The sequence below is a fragment of the Salmo salar genome, chromosome 15 (genome assembly GCF_965601325.2).
Source record: "Salmo salar chromosome 15, fSalSal1, whole genome shotgun sequence".
In the NCBI taxonomy this organism is placed as follows: Eukaryota; Metazoa; Chordata; class Actinopteri; order Salmoniformes; family Salmonidae; genus Salmo; species Salmo salar.
The window spans coordinates 103,325,884-103,345,460 of record NC_138305.1 but is presented as its reverse complement, the minus strand read 5'-3'; the positions used below and the strand labels follow the sequence as shown (position 1 = coordinate 103,345,460).

General features: G+C 42.7%; 1 protein-coding gene across 4 annotated transcripts in view; it reads left to right on the top strand.

Annotated features, from left to right (window-relative positions):
* The window catches only part of LOC106572747 (plexin-B1), a 100,200-nt gene extending 81,656 nt beyond the window's left edge, over positions 1-18,544 (top strand). For 2 of the 4 annotated variants that reach the window (XR_006759312.2, XR_006759311.2), the window contains 15 exons: positions 1,766-1,983; positions 2,168-2,346; positions 2,494-2,560; positions 4,070-4,216; positions 4,390-4,558; positions 4,771-4,874; positions 5,210-5,294; positions 5,683-5,849; positions 5,975-6,135; positions 11,537-11,684; positions 11,880-11,944; positions 13,771-13,846; positions 13,994-14,068; positions 15,888-16,611; positions 16,765-18,544. Coding sequence is in view for 1 of the 4 variants with exons in the window: in XM_014147187.3 (XP_014002662.1) it covers positions 1,766-1,983; positions 2,168-2,346; positions 2,494-2,560; positions 4,070-4,216; positions 4,390-4,558; positions 4,771-4,874; positions 5,210-5,294; positions 5,683-5,849; positions 5,975-6,135; positions 11,537-11,684; positions 11,880-11,944; positions 13,771-13,846; positions 13,994-14,068; positions 16,765-16,869 (1,766 nt within the window). In the remaining 3 variants the exon portion in view is untranslated. The remainder of the gene's footprint in view (positions 1-1,765; positions 1,984-2,167; positions 2,347-2,493; positions 2,561-4,069; positions 4,217-4,389; positions 4,559-4,770; positions 4,875-5,209; positions 5,295-5,682; positions 5,850-5,974; positions 6,136-11,536; positions 11,685-11,879; positions 11,945-13,770; positions 13,847-13,993; positions 14,069-15,887; positions 16,612-16,764) is intronic. The other 2 variants (XR_014380707.1, XM_014147187.3) reach the window with 2 other exon arrangements.
* The last annotated feature ends 1,033 nt before the right edge of the window (positions 18,545-19,577 follow it).

Here is a 19,577-nt window from a genome sequence, read left to right as displayed (position 1 = left end):
TTTTGGCAAGTCGGTTAGGACATCTACTTTGTGCATGACACAAGTAATTTTTCCAACAATTGTTTACAGACAGATTATTTCACTTATAATTCACTGTCTCACAATTCCAGTGGGTCAGAAGTTTACATACACTAAGTTGACTATGCCTTTAAACAGCTTGGAAAATTGATGTCATGGCTTTAGAAGCTTCTGACAGGCTAATTGACATCATTTGAGTCAATCGGAGGTGTACCTGTGGATGTATTTCAAGGCCTACCTTCAAACTCAGTGCCTCTTTGCTTGACATCATGGTAAAATCAAAAGAAATCAGCCAAGACCTCAGAATTTTTTTGTTGTTGACCTCCACAAGTCTGGTTCATCCTTGGGAGCAATTTCCAAACGCCTGAAGGTACCACGTTCATCTGTACAAACAATAGTACGCAAGTTTAAACACCATGAGACCATGCAGCCATCATACCGCTCAGGAAGGAGACACGTTCTGTCTCCTAGAGATGAACATACTTTGGTGCGAAAAGTGCAAATCAATCCCAGAACAACAGCAAAGGATATTGTAAAGATGCTGGAGGAAACAGGTACAAAAGAATCTATATCCACAGTAAAACGAGTCCTATATCGACATAACCTAAAAGGCCGCTCAGAAAGGAAGAAGCCACTGCTCCAAAACTGCCATAAAAAAGCCAGACTACGGTTTGCAACTGCACATGGAAAAATATAACTGTTTGCCCATAATGACCATCGTTATGTTTGGAGGAAAAAGGGGGAAGCTTGCAAGCCGAAGAACACCATCCCAACTGTAAAGCATGGGGGTGGCAGCATCATGTTGTGGGGTGCTTTGCAGCAGGAGGGACTGGTGCACATCACAAAATAAATAACATCATAAACCAAGAAATGTATTTGAATATATTGAAGCAACATCTCAAGACATCAGTCAGGAAGATAAAGCTTGGTCGCAAATGGGTCTTCCAAATAGACAATGACCCCAAGCATACTTACAAAGTTGTGGCAAAATGGCTTAACCTCTATGGGCTAGGTGGGACGCTTGCGGAAGTGAGAGCCATCCTCTCTTGGGGAATGCTGCTTTTTAGTTAAGGACAACAAAGTCAAGGTATTGGAGTTGCCATTACAAAGCCCTCAATCCTATAGAAAATTTGTGGGCAGAACTGAAAAAGTGTGTGCGAGCAAGGAGGCCTACAAAACTGACTCAGTTACACCAGCTCTGTCAGGAGGAAAGGGCCAAAATTCACCCAACTTATTGTGGGAAGCTTGTGGAAGGCTACCTGAAACGTTTTACCCAAGTTGAACAATTTAAAGGCAATGCTACCAAATTCTAATTGAGTGCATGTAAACTTCTGACCTACTAGGAATGTGATGAAAGAAATAAAAGCTGAAATAAATCATTCTCTCTACTATTATTCTGACATTTCACATTCTTAAAATAAAGTGGTGATCCTAACTGACCTAACACGGAATTTTTACTAGGATTAAATGTCAGGAATTGGGAGAAAAGAAAAAGGTGTCTGTAAACTTCTGACTTTAACTGTAAATGTTTTATTTCTTTATTTAACTTGTATTTAACCAGGTTAGTCTCATTGAGATGAACATCTATTTTTCAAGAGAGACTTGGACATAACAGCATCTTATATCTCAAAAACCTAAAGTGGCCTTAAATAAAGAGTTTTTCGGGTGTGGGTTACATATTCTTTTGCTAAAAAGATTCTCATTCTCTCTCAATGTGGTTTATTTCCCTCCCTCTTCCTCTGTGCAGACCTGATGACTGAAATGATGGACTGTTCCAGTGACCTGGTGGGTTCTGGTATCCCCTTCCTGGACTACAGGGTGTATGCAGAGCGCATTTTCTTCCCTGGCCACCGGGAGTCGCCACTGAGGCGAGATTTGGACGTGCCGGAGTGCCGTAGACAGACGGTGGAGCAGGGGCTGGTTCAGTTGTCCAACCTCCTCAACAGCAAACTATTCCTCACCACGGTAACTGACTCTGAATAAGTATGATGTCCAGTCTCTTTTGTTGTTGACTGAACTCGAACTGCCTCAATGGCATTCAGACTCTAAAACATCTACAGTAATATCATAGTAATATCATAATGCATATATTTAATGCTTCTCTTTCACCGTGTCACTGTTTTGACCCCTTTGTGTCCCTTCCTCCCAGTTCATCCACACCCTGGAGGTGCAGCGGACCTTCTCGCCTCGGGACCGGGCTTACGTGGCCTCCCTGCTTACCGTGGCCCTGCATGGGAAGCTGGAGTACTTCACTGACATCCTGAAGACTCTGCTCAACGACCTGGTGGTGCAGTACATGGCCAAGAACCCCAGACTGATGCTCCGAAGGTGAGGTGGATGATCAGTAGGATGTCCTCCTCAGTCTTGGTAATGACAGGCTTCTTGCGAGGTCTTCTAAAGTCTGTTGTGGATGGATTTTCTTATCAGTATCAGACACATTCACATTGAATATGTTGTCCTGTTGTCCTGTTTCAGAACTGAGTCAGTGGTGGAGAAGCTGCTGACCAACTGGATGTCCATGTGTCTGTTTACCTTCCTGAGGGTGAGTCCCTCAGACTGCCATGTCCCCATTCACCCACTGTGTCTCCTCACTAAAGAGACAGAGAACCATGTCCCTATTCACCCCCCTGTCTCCTCCATAAAGAGACAGAGAACCATGTCCCCATTCACCCCCCTGTCTCCTCACTAAAGAGACAGAGAACCATGTCCCCATTCACCCCCTTGTCTCCTTACTAAAGAGACAGAGAACCATGTCCCCATTCACCCCCTGTCTCCTTACTAAAGAGACAGAGAACCATGTCCCCATTCACCCCCTGTCTCCTTACTAAAGAGACAGAGAACCATGTCCCCATTCACCCCCCTGTCTCCTTACTAAAGAGACAGAGAACCATGTCCCCATTCACCCCCCTGTCTCCTTACTAAAGACACAGTTAGAGAACCATGTCCCCATTCACCCCCTTGTCTCCTCACTAAAGAGACAGAGAACCATGTCCCCATTCACCCCCCTTGTCTCCTTACTAAAGAGACAGAGAACCATGTCCCCATTCACCCCCCTGTCTCCTTACTAAAGAGACAGAGAACCATGTCCCCATTCACCCCCCTGTCTCCTTACTAAAGAGACAGAGAACCATGTCCCCATTCACCCCCCTGTCTCCTTACTAAAGAGACAGAGAACCATGTCCCCATTCACCCCCCTGTCTCCTTACTAAAGAGACAGAGAACCATGTCCCCATTCACCCCCCTGTCTCCTTACTAAAGAGACAGAGAACCATGTCCCCATTCACCCCCCTGTCTCCTTACTAAAGAGACAGAGAACCATGTCCCCATTCACCCCCCTGTCTCCTTACTAAAGAGACAGAGAACCATGTCCCCATTCACCCCCTGTCTCCTTACTAAAGAGACAGAGAACCATGTCCCCATTCACCCCCTTGTCTCCTTACTAAAGAGACAGAGAACCATGTCCCCATTCACCCCCTTGTCTCCTTACTAAAGAGACAGAGAACCATGTCCCCATTCACCCCCCTGTCTCCTTACTAAAGAGACAGAGAACCATGTCCCCATTCACCCCCTTGTCTCCTTACTAAAGAGACAGAGAACCATGTCCCCATTCACCCCCCTGTCTCCTTACTAAAGAGACAGAGAACCATGTCCCCATTCACCCCCCTGTCTCCTTACTAAAGAGACAGAGAACCATGTCCCCATTCACCCCCTTGTCTCCTTACTAAAGAGACAGAGAACCATGTCCCCATTCACCCCCCTTGTCTCCTTACTAAAGAGACAGAGAACCATGTCCCCATTCACCCCCTTGTCTCCTTACTAAAGAGACAGAGAACCATGTCCCCATTCACCCCCCTTGTCTCCTTACTAAAGAGACAGAGAACCATGTCCCCATTCACCCCCCTGTCTCCTTACTAAAGAGACAGAGAACCATGTCCCCATTCACCCCCCTTGTCTCCTTACTAAAGAGACAGAGAACCATGTCCCCATTCACCCCCTTGTCTCCTTACTAAAGAGACCGTTAGAGAACCATGTCTCTGTGCTGTGTTATTAGGACACTGCAGGGGAATCCTTCTACATGCTATTCAGAGCCATTAAACACCAGGTGGACAAGGGACCGGTGGACGTCGTGACAGGAAAGGCCAAGTATACACTCAACGACAACAGGCTGCTCCGCGAGGACATAGATTACAAAACCCTGGTGAGAGCACAGCACACACAATCCCTGATGTCCCTTTGCCACTAATACGCATCTACATGCAAGGCTTTCTGTTGCATTACAAAGCAGAGGCTGGAAAGGAAGGAGTTGTGCAGCATGGTGAAGTAGTCCTAGTTTCAGGATAGTGGTATAATGAGCCACCATTAACCTTTCAGACGCTGAATGTCCTCATGCCAGCGACAGGCAACGGTGGCGTGCCCCAGACGGCTCCTGCCAAGGTGCTGGACTGTGACACCATAACCCAGGTGAAGGAGAAGCTCCTGGAACAAGCATGGAAGGGCATGTCCTTCTCCCAGAGACCCCACACAGACTCTCTCCACCTGGGTGAGCCTCCACAACAGCTCTCTTATCATTCACTGTTCAATATGAAAAGGTGACATCCTCGTCCACCCTGGCATGCCAGGTCGAAGTCAAGCCAAATAACATGTATCCAAGTTAATGGACATACTATAGAATTGACAACGCCAACGGAATCCCTCCTTGGTCATGACATTTATAATAAACTGTTTCATTTTCTGTATTGTGTCCTTGATCAGAGTGGCGTGCGGGCACGGCAGGTCACCTGATCCTGTCTGACGAGGACCTGACGTCGGTGGTGCAGGGCTCCTGGAAACGCCTCAACACCCTGCACCATTACAAGGTCAGACACAGCAGGCCACACATCCCATCACATTATATCCCTCCCTATCCCCCTTAAAGGGATAGTTCGACATTTTGGCTATAAAGCCCTTTTTTTCTACTAACATGCTAGCTGCTCCTGCAGACTTTGTCATTGCGCAAACATCAGTTAGCAATGCCTCCAGAAACAACCTTGAAATTGCACACAGAGACATACAAATGGTATCCATGAATTCATCTGACTCTGGGGAAGTAGATAAAATGTCTAACAATCCCTTTAAACAGAATGACTAACTACATCACTGTAAAGTCTCCTTTTTGTTACTTTGATTTCATGATTTCACAAATGGCCTGCAGGTTCCGGATGGAGCCACTGTTGCACTGGTACCCCGGAACACTAAACACGTCCACAATGACAGCCATGATTACATTCCTGGAGAGAGTGAGTCTGCACAATGACAGCCATGATTACATTCCTGGAGAGAGTGAGTCTGCACAATGACAGCCATGATTACATTCCTGGAGAGAGTGAGTCTGCACAATGACAGCCATGATTACATTCCTGGAGAGAGTGAGTCTCAACTAATCTAGAATCTAGGGCAGCATGGTCATAGGATAGTGTTTAGCATCAATAGAACACAACAACCACATTCAGACAATTCACACAAGATGATTTTGTTACAGTGTGATACTGTATAACTAGCAATGGTGTTTTTCTGAAGAAACTGCCCTTCAATTGCATAAGGGTGCCCTTACCTTATCTACCAAGACTAGGTCAGAGATGGCTTGCAGGGGCACTGTATGACCATGCATGTTCCGCTGTCTTACAGAGACACCCATGTTGGACGATGGGGACGAGGGAGGCATGAAGCTCTGGCATCTGGTGAAAGCCAACGAGGAGCCAGACGTTCCCAAACACAGGCGTGGCAGCCTGAAGGAGAGAGAGAGGGCCAAAGCCATCCCTGAGATCTACCTCACCCGCCTACTCTCCATGAAGGTGCCAGAATGCACATGCAACACAATCCCACACACACATAGGCTCAACCACAAACAGTATTTGTAACAATTTACACTCAACCTTTGCACATATTTATTCCCAAAACGTCCTGCTCTCCTTCCCAGGGCACACTGCAGAAGTTTGTGGATGACTTGTTCACAGTGATCCTGAGCACTAACCAGACAGTTCCCACGGCTGTCAAGTACTTCTTTGACCTGCTGGATGAGCAGGCTCTGCAACACAACATCACAGACTCTGAGACCATCCACATCTGGAAGACTAACAGGTAACAATTCAGCACTAATACTGGTTCATTTGCTTGTAAACACTGAAGTGTTTCCTATCTTTTAGAATAACAGCAACCAATACAGATCAGGGCCTCGTCATTGAAGGAAAGGTTCACCCATTTTGAATGTTATATTGTTTTTGTGCATCTCTAACTGATGTTCTATCTATTCTCTGGGTCATTTCACGTTTTCATGTGTATCTGAGTTATTGGCGTTCAAGCAGGCAGAAATCCGTCCAGTATGATGTTGCAGCGTGATAAAGTCTCTCTCACTACACTGGAAGTTAATAGGAATATGACTTTTAGATGGTGAAAACATCGATCATACATGTCAGATTTCAATACTGTCCAATGTCATAACTCAGGAGGATGTTTTCTCTCGAATTAGCCATTGCCAATTTTATGAGTCACATGCGCCGAATTAAAACAGGTGTAAACCTTACAGTAAAATGCTTACTACTGAGCCTCTAACCAACAATGCAGTTTAAAAAAAATACAGATAAGAATAAGAAATAAAAAGTAACAAGTAATTAAAGAGCAGCAATTAAATAACAATAGTGAGACTATATACAGGGGGTTACCGGTACAGAGTCAATGTGCGGGGGCACCGGTTAATTGAGGTAATATGTACATGTAGGTAGAGTTATTAAAGTGACTATGCATAGATGATAACAACAGAGAGTAGCAGCGGTGTAAAAGAAGGGGGGATGCAAATAGTCTGTGTAGCCATTTGATTAGGTGTTCAGGAGTCTTACTGCTTGGGGGTAGAAGCTGTTTAGAAGCCTCTTGGGCCTAGACTTGGCACTCCGGTACCGCTTGCCGTGCGGTAGCAGAGAGCGGTCTATGACTACGGTGGCTGGAGTCTTTGACAATTTTTAGGGCCTTCCTCTGACACCGCCTGGTATAGAGGTCCTGGATGGCAGGAAGCTTGGCCGCAGTGATGTACTGGGCTGTTCGCACTACCCTCTGTAGTGCCATGCGGTCGGAGGCTGAGCAGTTGCATACCAGGAAGTGATGCAACTAGTCAGGATGCTCTCGATGGTGCAGCTGTAGAACCTTTTGAGGATCTGAGGACCCATGCCAAATCTTCTCAGTCTCCTAAGGGGTAATAGGTTTCGTCAGGCCTTCTTCACGACTGTCTTGGTGTGCTTGGACCATGTTAGTTTGTTGGTGATGTGAACACCAAGGAACTTGAAGCTCTCAACCTGCTCCACTGCAGCCCCGTCGATGAGAATGGGGGGGGTGCTCGGTCCTCTTTTTCCTGTAGTCCACAATCATCTCCTTTGTCTTGATCATGTTGAGGGAAAGGTTGTTGTCCTGGCACCACACGGCCAGGTCTCTGACCTCCTCCCTCTAGGCTGTCTCGTCGTTGTCGGTGGTCAGGCCTACCACTGTTGTGTCATTGGCAAACTTAATGATGGTGTTGGAGTCGTGCCTGGCCGTGCAGTCATGAGTGAACAGGGAGTACAGGAGGGGACTGAGCACGCACCCCTGAGGGGCCCCTGTGTTGAGGATCAGCGTGGCAGATGTGTTGTTACCTACCCTTACCACCTGGGGGCGGCCCGTCGAGAAGTCCAGGATCCAGTTGCAGAGGGAGGTGTTTAGTCCCAGGGTCCTTACCTTATTGATGAACTTTAAGGTCACTATGGTGTTGAATGCTGAGCTGTAGTCATTGAATAGCATTATCACATAGGTGTTCCTTTTTTCCAGGTGGGAAAGGGCAGTGTGGAGTGCAATAGAGATTGCATCTTCTGTGGATCTGTTGGGGCAGTATGCACATTGGAGTGGGTCTAGGGTTTCTGGGATAATGGTGTTGATGTGAGCCATGACCAGCCTTTCAAAGCACTTCATGGCTACAGACGTGAGTGCTACGGGTCGGTAGTCATTTAGGCAGGTTATCTTAGTGTTCTTGGACACAGACACTATGGTGGTCTTCTTAAAACATTGGTATTACAGACCCGGACAGGTCGTGGTTGAAAATGTCAGTGAAGCTGTCATGCTCGCAGTACACATCCTGGTAATCCGTCTGACCCTGCGGCCTTGTGAATGTTGACCTGTTTAAAGGTCTTACTCACATCGGCTGCAGAGAGCGTGATCACACAGTCTTCCGGAACAGCTGGTGCTCTCATGCATGTTTCAGTGTTATTTGCCTCGAAGCGAGCATAGAAGTAGTGTATCTCGTCTGGTAGGCTCGTGTCACTGGGCAGCTCTCGGCTGTGCTTCCCTGTCTGTAATGGTTTGCAAGCCCTGCCACATCTGACGAGCATCAGAGCCGGTGTAGTACGATTCGATCTTAGTCCTGTATTGACGCTTTGTCTGTTTGATGGTTCGTCGGAGGGCGTAGCGGGATTTCTTATAAGCTTCCGGGTTGGAGTCCTGCTCCTTGAAAGTGGCAGCTCTAGCCTTTAGCTCAGTGCGGATGTTGCCTGTAATCCATGGCTTCTGGTTGGGGTATGTACATAGAGTCACTGTGGGGACGACGTCATCGATGCACTTATTGATGTAGTCAATGACTGATGTGGTGTACTTGTCAATGCCATCGGAGGAATCCCAGAACATATTCCAGTCTGTGCTAGCAAAACAGTCCTGTAGCTTAGCGTCTGCTTCATCTGACAACTTTTTTATTGGTTTAGTCACTGGTGCTTCCTGCTTTAATTTTTGCTTGTAATCAGGAATCAGGAGGATATAATTATGGTCAGATTTGCCAAATGGATGGCAAGGGAGAGCTTTATATGTGTCTCTGTGTGTGGAGTAAAGATGGTCCAGAGTTTTTTTTCCTCTGGTTGCACATTTAACTTGTTATGGATAGGGGGCAGTATTTCCACGGCCGGATAAAAAACGTACCCGATTTAATCTGATTATTACTCCTGCCCAGAAACTAGAATATGCATATAATTATTAGCTTTGGATAGAAAACACTCCAAAGTTTCTAAAACTGTTTGAATGGTGTCTGTGAGTATAACAAAACTCATTTGGCAAGCCAAAACCTGAGAAGATTCCAAACAGGAAGCGCCCTCTCTGACTATTTCTTGGCCTTCTTGATCATCATTTTCTAACGCTCCCATTGGCTTTCAGAAGGCGCCAGAACGTTGAATGATGACTTTGCAGGCCATGGCTGAAAAACAGTAGCGCATTTGGATAGTGGTCGATCTGAGAACAATGAGACTGGGGGCGCGTGCACGAGACGACTCCATGTTTTAATTTTTTCGTCTTTGAACGAAAACAGGGTTTCCCGGTCGGAATAGTATCGCTTTTTTTACGAGAAATCGCATAAAAATTGATTTTAAACAGCGTTTGACATGCTTCGAAGTACGGTAATGTAATATTTTGAATTTTTTTGTCACGAAACGCGCCGGGCGCGTCACCCTTCTTTACCCTTCGGATAGTGCCTTGAACGCACGAACAAAACGCCGCTATTTGGATATAACTATAGATTATTTGGAACCAAACCAACATTTGTTATTGAAGTAGAAGTCCTGGGAGTGCATTCTGACGAAGAACAGCAAAGGAAATCCAATTTTTCTTATAGTAAATCTGAGTTTGGTGAGTACCAAACTTGGTGGGTGTCAAAATAGCTAGCCGTGATGGCCGGGCTATCTACTCAGAATATTGCAAAATGTGCTTTCACCGAAAAGCTATTTTAAAATCGGACACCTCGATTGCATAAAGGAGTTCTGTATCTATAATTCTTAAAATAATTTTTATGTTTTTTGTGAACGTTTATCGTGGGTTATTTAGTAAATTCACCGGAAGTGTTCAGTGGGAATGCTAGTTCTGAACGTCACATGCTAATGTAAAAAGCTGTTTTTTGATATAAATATGAACTTGATTGAACAAAACATGCATGTATTGTATAACATAATGTCCTAGGAGTGTCATCTGATGAAGATCATCAAAGGTTAGTGCTGCATTTAGCTGTGGTTTTGTTTTTTGTGACATTATATGCTAGCTTGAAAAATGGGTGTCTGATTATTTCTGGCTGGGTACTCTGCTGACATAATCTAATGTTTTGCTTTCGCTGTAAAGCCTTTTTGAAATCGGACAGTGTGGTTAGATAAAGGAGAGTCTTGTCTTTAAAATTGTGTAAAATAGTCATATGTTTGAAAAATTGAAGTTTTGGGATTTTTGAGGAATTTGTAATTCGCGCCACGCCTATCATTGGATATTGGAGCAGGTGTTCCGCTAGCGGAACGTCTAGATGTAAGAGGTTTTAACATGCTGATAGAAATTTTGTAAAACAGATTTAAGTCTCCTTGCATTAAAGTCCCCGGCTACTAGGAGAGCCGCCTCTGGGTGAGAGTTTTCTTGTTTGCTTATGGCGGAATACAGCTCATTCAATGCTGTCTTAGTGCCAGCCTCGGACTGTGGTGGTATGTAAACAGCTACGAAAAATACAGATGAAAACTCTCTAGGTAGATAGTGTGGTCAACAGCTTATCATGAGCAATAGCTCGAGACTTCCTTAGATATTGTGCACCACCTGTTATTTACAAAAATACATAGACCGCCACCCCGTCTTACCAGATGCCGCTGTTCTATCCTGCCGGTGCAGCGTATAACCAGCCAGCTGTATGTTGATAGTGTTGTCGTTCAGCCATGACTCCGTGAAGCATAAGATATCACAGTTTTGAATATCCTGTTGGTAGTTTAATCTTCCGCGTAGATCATCTATTTTATTGTCCAAAGATTACACGTTTGCTAGTAGAATGGAAGGAAGTGGGGGTTTATTCGATTGCCTACGAATTCTCAGAAGGCAGCCTGCCCTCCGGCCCCTTTTTCTCCGCCTCCTCTTCACACAAATCACGGGGATCTGGGTATGTTCCCGAGAAAGCAGTATATCGTTCGCATCGGCCTCATCAGACTCGTTAAAGGAAAAAAAGGATTCTGCTAGTCCGTGGTGAATAATCGCAGTTCTGATGTCCAGAAGTTATTTTCGGTCATAAGAGACGGTAGCAGCAACATTATGTACCAAATGAGTAAAAAAACAAGTATCAAACAACGCAAATAAACTAACAAAATAACACAATCGGTTGGCGCACGTAAAACGTCTACCTTCTTCTCCGGTGCCATTTTACTTACATTATTATTACAATTATCTCACATCTCGGAAAAGATTTGTAATGTTGAAGTTCTTGTTGAGGAAATTTGTGCTAATGTTAGATTTTTGAGCTAGCGCTCAATAGAATCCCATTCACTCCTTGAAGGAGCTTGTCCCAGAATCGCCCAGAATGCAACGAGCGGCCCATTGACATAGCATGGGCATCATTACACATCTTCTCAAAAGTATATCTGCCTTTGCGAATGTTAGATTCCACTCTGTGAGGAACATCGGTCTACAGGTTAAACATGGTGAGATTGTAGAGTCCTAAATTGATTGAGCTAATTGTTTATTTTCCCACCAGTTTACCCCTGAGGTTCTGGATTAACATCCTGAAGAACCCTCAGATCATCTTTGACGTTCAGGCATCAGACCACGTGGACGCTGTGTTGTCTGTCATAGCCCAGACCTTCATGGACTCCTGTACCATTGCAGAGCACAAGCTGGGCAGGGTGAGACAAACACGGAGAGGAGACCTTACTGAGGAGGTTAAGGGCCTAGGGGAATGGAAGGTCTAGCAGAAATGAAGGGGGGGGGGGGTGAATTAAATAAAGAAGAATAGAGAGAGAGAACGAGAGCATGTAGGTTCTCAACACTCATGGAACGGTACTGTGTTTTGAGTAAAACATTTTATTTTTTCCTTCTAGGACTCTCCTATCAACAAGTTGCTGTATGCCAGAGATATCCCACGGTACAAGCAGATGGTAGAGAGGTGAGAATACGACCCTGGGCAAGGCAGAGACGGCACAGCCAATCTGTCAGTGCCATGGAGAGGGCTCACTGAGCATGCAGGGATTCTTCTGGGGAGAGTCTGTCGGCTTGGCAGCACACACCACTGCCGTAGCTACATTGAGGGAAAAAAGTATTTGATCCCCTGCTAATTTTGTACGTTTGCCCACTGACAAAGAAATGATCAGTCTATCATTTTAATGGTACGTTTATTTGAACAGTGAGAGACAGAATAACAACAAAAAGATCCAGAAAAACGCATGTCAAAAATGTTATAAAATGATTTGCATTTTAATGAGGGAAATACGTATTTGACCCCTCTGCAAAACATGACTTAGTACTTGGTGGCAAAACCCTTGTTGGCAATCACAGAGGTCAGACCTTTCTTGTAGTTGGCCACCAGGTTTGCACACATCTCAGGAGGGATTTTGTCCCACTCCTCTTTGCAGATCTTCTCCAAGTCATTAAGGTTTCGAGGCTGACGTTTGGCAACTCGAACCTTCAGCTCCCTCCACAGATTTTCTATGGGATGAACTTCTGGAGACTGGCTAGGCCACTCCAGGACCTTAATGTGCTTCTTCTTGAGCCACTCCTTTGTTGCCTTGGCCATGTGTTTTGGGTCATTGTCATGCTGGAATACCCATCCACGACCCATTTTCAATGCCCTGGTTGAGGGAAGGAGGATCTCACCCAAGATTTGACAGTACATGGCCCCGTCCATCGTCCCTTTGATGCGGTGAAGTTGTCCTGTCCCCTAAGCAGAAAAACACCCCCAAAGCATAATGTTTCCACCTCCATGTTTGACGGTGGGGATGGTGTTCTTTGGGTCATAGGCAGCATTCCTCCTCCTCCAAACACGGCAAGTTGAGTTGATGCCAAAGAGCTCCATTTTGGTCTCATCTGACCACAACACTTTCACCCAGTTGTCCTGAATCATTCAGATGTTCATTGGCAAACTTCAGACGGGCATGTATATGTGCTTTCTTGAGCAGGGGGACCTTGCGGGTGCTGCAGGATTTCAGTCCTTCACGGCGTAGTGTGTTACCAATTGTTTTCTTGGTGACTATGGTCCCAGCTGCCTTGAGGTCATTGACAAGATTCTCCCGTGTAGTTCTGGGATGACTCCTCACCGTTCTCATGATCATTGCAACTCCACGAGGTGAGACAGTTCTTTTGTGTTTCTTCCATTTGCGAATAATTGCACCAACTGTTGTCACCTTCTCACCAAGCTGCTTGGCGATGGTCTTGTAACCCTTTCCAGCCTTGTGTAGGTCTACAATCTTGTCCCTGACATCCTTGGAGAGCTCTTTGGTCTTGGCCATGGTGGAGAGTTTGGAATCTGATTGATTGATTGCTTCTGTGGACAGGTATCTTCTATACAGGTAACAAACTGAGATTAGGAGCACTCCCTTTAAGAGTGTGCTCCTAATCTCAGCTCGTTACTTGTATAATAGACATTGATTGAGAGGGGGTCAAATACTTATTTCCCTCATTAAAATGCAAATCAATTTATAACATTTTTGACATTTTTTTTCTGTATTTTTTTGTTGTTATTCTGTCTCTCACTGTTCAAATAAACCTACCATTAAAATTATAGACTGATCATTTCTTTGTCAGTGGGCAAACATACAAAATCAGCATAGGATCAAATACTTTTTTCCCTCACTGTATATAGGGAACTCAAGTCAGAAGATTTCTAATGTATTCATTTGCATGAAATTGATGAATTAGTGTTGTATGAGACATGTAGCATATGGATATTATGGAGGGTGCAATAATCTCAGATTCCCATTCCCCCCCTCCTTTCAGATACTATGCTGACATCAAGCAGACCATTTCTGCCAGTGACCAGGAAATGAATTCTGCACTTGCAGAACTGTCTCGAGTATGTTATATTTTAAAACAACTACACCTTGGTGCATGTTTTGAGGTTAATATTGTGCTGTAGGTCTTAAGTAGTTTTTCTATAGATCACGTAGAAGTTCTGTACCAACAAAGATTTACTGAGTATTTCCACCTTCTTTCTTTACAGAATTATGCTGGCGAGGTGAACTACCTTGTGGCCCTGCATGAGCTGTACAAGTACATCAACAAGTACTATGATCAGGTGAGTCCTCCATTTCTGTCCATCGAGGCTTTTCAGCCCCTTCCTTGTAATTTCCATTAGATGTTAAGCTAGCTGAGATAAACAAAAGCAATTGTCTGTCTTAAAGTAACTGTCCAGTGTTTCCAGATTTCTCTAATATGCCCTATAATTAATTAGCATATGAGTAAAATAGTTTTTCTTCCAAATAGTTTTGATAAAGTATGTTAAAAAGAAGCGAGTAGACCGTTGAGAATGCCATCATGTTCTATGAGGAAATAGCAAGCATTTTGTAAATCGGTCTGTTTCAGATATACATGTTTTTCAATTTATGCGTTGGCCACAAAGAAGAGTATAGGATGAGTCAGCAACATTGTTTGGGTACGAGTTAACAGAATATTAACTTTTAATCAATAATGGCTTTTGATCGTCTTGAATGGCCTTTTCTATTCAAAACTTTGGAAGCCTTTAACTTTCCAGCTGAAATAATACATTTAATAAAAAATATTGTATAAACATCCTAAAGCAAAAATATACACAAATAATACATTATTGGATTTTTTCAGAATACTCAAAAATCTCAGGTTATAAAATTAACATGGAAAAATCGAAATAATGGCAATAGGAAAAAGGAAAAGAATAACTGATGAATTAAAGCCTTTAAATGGATCACAAAAAATATGAAATATTTAGGATGCTGAAAAATTACAATAAACAACAAATGTATAATGATAATTCATATTGTTGAGTAATGGAATAAAGTTGAGATTTAATTCAATTTAATAATATTCCCAAAAATCTTATAGGTAGAATAAACCTCTGGCATGGCTGCCAAAGTTTTTGTATCAATTTTCTGTATTATTTTTGGTAATAGCAATTACCCCACCGAGACATTCTTTAAAAAAGTATACTCTATCATTAAAGACTTTATATGGGCAAATACAAATCTTAGAATAAAAATACAAGTTTTACATCTTCTTATTAAGTCTGAGGAAGGTTTTAACCTTCCAGACTTGGAATTGTATCAAGTCGCTAACCAAGGCTTTTACTTGCGACATATTGTTAAATACACTAAAAAAGGAAGAATGGGCACATATTTAAGATGTGCATGCTCATCCCCAGAATCTTTTTACGTGTCTATTTTCGAAGGGTAAAGCTAAGAACATGAACAACTTCAAAGTTGAGAACACTATAACGATATGAAAGGAAATGAAAAATATTTTACAAGAACCAACATCACTCCCTAGAAACACAACCTTCCGGAATAATCCTTGGATAGCTTTTCAGAATGAATCAAGAAATAGGCCCACATGGAAATCAAAAGGCATAGAAACCGTAATTGACTTGGTAACCGAAAATACATTTATTTCCATGACAGGATTAAAAAGTAATTTTGGACGGACCAATGTAGATAGTTTCAAATACATGCAACTTAAAAGTTACATATCACGAAATTTCGATTTGAAATCTTTTGGACATCAGAGCATCCTTGAGGGAATCTTATTTGAGTCAGATAAGGATGTTCATATGAAATATCTACAAAACCTTGCAAAGACCATATCCACCTGACAATCTCTTAGAAAAAAATATCAACTGTTGGAACTGTCATATTTGTGGGTGTAGGTGGCAGGGAAGTCAGGCGCAGGAGAAACCAACTTGGGGTAAATGGAGTAGTTTAATAAATATAAAACAAACTCCAAAAAAACCAACATACAAAAATAAATAAACATGGGTAAAATAACCCGTCACGCACCAATACAAAACACGAGCACATAACACAAACAATCTCTAACAAGGGCATGAGGGGAAACAGAGGGTTAAATACGCAACATGTAATTAATAGGATTGGAACCAGGTGTGTAGGAAGACAAGACAAGACCAATGGAAAATGAAAAATGGATCAATGATGGCTAGAAGACCGGTGACGTCGACCGCCGAGCACCACCCGAACATGGAGGGGCATCGACTTCGGCAGAAGTCGTGACAGGAACCAAGATTTAAAAAGAACTGATGTTGGCATAAAATGGAGGGAAAGTTGGAGCATAACTAATGAAATTACAGTTAACGACAATGTACGCTCCAGTATAAACGAATGTTCTATAATATATTTTGTATTATACAAAAGACAAAATTCACAAATTATACAGCACAACGGCAGAGTCATGTTGGAAAAGTGTGAAACTAATATTGACTGAATAATCCATTCTGGGAATGCCATTAAGTTCAGAAGTTGTGGGAGCAGCTAGAACGTTTGCTGTCAGAAGTATTACAATATAAACTACATTTTAATCCATCTGTCTGCATATTTCAAGACATGACATATGGGGTGAAGTGAGATACCCAATGGGCTGGACGATTCGCTTCTCATCACTCATCTTGAAAAAACATATACTAAAAACTTGGAAGTCAATCAATCCCCCATCATTGACACAATGGAAAAATGTAATTATTTATTATTTAAATATTGCAATAGCATGGATGACTGAGACAACAACAACAAAAAATTCGACCAAGTGGCAAACAATAATGCACGAAGGATGGGGGTGTGAGCAGGCTGGTCTGGACAGGTGAGATGTAGTCATTGTTTGTATGTGTCTGTAAGTTGTCGTTCGTATGTATGAGTTTGTTTTTGGAATGTAAAAAGAAAAATAAAACTTTTTTTTAAGTGAGATTTCACTGGACAGTTACTTGAACCTGTTATTGGAACTCCCTCCTCCCAGATCATCACTGCTCTAGAGGAGGACTCTACAGCTCAGAAGATGCAGCTGGGATACAGGCTCCAGCAGATCTCGGCTGCCGTGGAGAATAAAGTCACTGACCTATGATGACAGAGTGGCCCTGAGACAGAGGACAGGCCACAACACTGAGATGACAGAGTGGCCCTGAGACAGGGGACAGGCCGCGACACTGAGGAGAAGACAACTGCTGAGATGAATAGTCCCAAATGAAAGAAATGTGTGAAAAGGAGGAAGACACAGTGAAAGGAACATGCATGGTAGAATTTCATACAGGGTGTGATTTCATACAGGCTGAGATGTTCCTCTCTTTTTGGCAGACTGAAGGAAGGGAAGAAGGAAGATGGTTGAGGGGCGCTCAATAGCCACGTCCTCGTGAAGTTCCTGATCATAGATTCTCTTGATGAGCTGCACAGGACATTTCCATGGCAACCTGACTACATTTTCCCTCTACTGCTCAGTGTGTAGATACATAGACATTATTCTGAGTAAGTAAGCAAAGCCGTGTTGAACTCTCTGCATGGCTGCAGAGTGAGTCTCTGTAACAGGAAGTCAGTCTTACTGGGGGGAAATGGATTTATGAAGCTTACAGCACTGGAGAGAACTGAATAGCAGTTAGTGCATTGACGCTATTGTCATTGAATGCTCCCTGTTTCCTTGAATCACGTTTTCTAAGTCTTACTTTTTATTATATAGTTAACCTTTACAGACATTGTGTAATGTTTCCGACAAGTTCAATGAGAGGTAGTATTGTTTTCACTCCTCTTCACTCCCATCAGTGTTTTATGGCTATACACAAATGTAAGTGTTTCTGCTTCATGTAGTAACTTTGCCCCTACTGGTCACCCAGCTTTGGAATTCTGTATGATTTGAATGTTCCTTGCCAATATCATGTATAATCTAGGCTACAAGTAATTGTTGTGCATGCGAAAAAGGCAGTTCTATGTTTCCCAATAACTACAGTAGTCAAACTGATTGTGTCTGACCTAATGCTGAGATTATGATAGACATCTCTACCCTAAACCTCCAGAGACAAATCTCAGCTACTTAATGTTTTATCCCCAGCACTGTGCCAGATTATACTACACATTATCTTTCAATAGCAGACCAGAAGGTGCCCTCACAGCTTTCGTGAGCAGCAGGAGGTAGTAATAAAACACAACAATTCATAGAACTAAATGTGGTGGAACAGTTCAGAAAATGCCTGGTTATCAAGCAACATTTTTGATTTAGTTCATTCTGACATTTTGATTATTCAACTATCTGTATAGTTGTAATCTTTGGTAGACAGACTACATAACATAAATGATATGTTAATGTCTGTCGAAAGACTGGAATGGGACAACTAACAAGCAACAGTTGTTCCGGCTCGCAGGTTTTTCGTCACTGGTTATTTGAACAAATCACGATTTAGCAGGGTGTAAGCATCTTTTGAAATTCAAAAGGGCAGGGGACATTTGGCCCATAGATTTGACCGAAACTTGCAGAGTGAGTGGGGTGGAGCTACCGCCCTGCATCCTCTCCTTGTTTAAGTATCCTTTCTCATACAGTACTTTATGAAAGTATTCACACCCCTTGATTTTTTTCCAGGTTTTGTTGTTACTTTTTCCACATATTGTTGTGTTACAGCCTGAATATACCCCATAATGTCAAAGTGGAGTTATGTTTTTCGAAAGTTGAAATGTCTTGAGTTGATAATTATTGAACCCCTTTGTTATGACAAGGCTAAATAAGTTCAGAAGTAAACATTTACTTATAAAAGTCACTCTGTGTGCAACTATAGTGTCTTTTTGTACGACTATCTCATCTCTGTACCCCACACATACAATTATCTGTAAGGTCCCTCAATCAAGCAGTGAATTTCAAACACCGATTCAACCACAAAGACCAGGGAGGTTTTCCAATGCCTCGCAAAGAAGGGCACCTATTGGTAGATGGGTAAAAAAACAGACATTGAATATCCCATTGAGCATGGTGAAATTATTAATTACACTTCGGATGTTCTTTCAATACATCCAGTCACTACAAAGATACAAGTGTCCTTCCTTACTCAGTTGCCAGAGAGGAAGGAAACTGCTCAGGGGTTTTACCATGAGGAAAATAGTTATAGAGTTGAAATAACGGCTATGATAGGAGAAAACTGAGGATGGTTCAACATCATTTTAGTTACTCCATAATACTAACCTAATTGACAGAGTGAAAAGAAGGAAGCCTGTACAGAATAAAAATATTCCAAAACATGCATCCTGTTTGCAACAAGGCACTAAAGTACTACTGTAAAGAATATGGCAAAGCAATTAACTTTTTGTGTTATGTTTGAGGCAAATACAAAACAATACATTACTGAGTACTGTGACAGGTTAAAGGAAATACTCATAGCCTGTTATACATTAAAAAGTATTAGTAAGTTCATAGTATCTGAGGATCTTAAAACATCTAAGGTTAAAAAGATCATGCATTCTGTATTAGTTGATAGAGATTGATAACATTCATATAATTGTGTTAAAAAGTTAAAATCCATCAAGCGTACAAAAGGTAAAAATTGTAAAAGGAATGTGTAAATGTTATATTGATGACTTTATTTTGTGGTGCCTAATTGAAGGGGAAAAGTGTTAATCTGTGATCTACTAAATGCTCTTTAATCTATGAGCCTGAGATCGATTGCTCTGGTCTCCACCCAAGTTCGCGGGGGAAATCGCGGTCTTTTCCATATTGCAGTAAAAGTTCTCCAGTGAGGAAACAATACCGTATCACACTCTTGATTATTTCTCCCCTTTTCAGGTACGTTATTGATGATA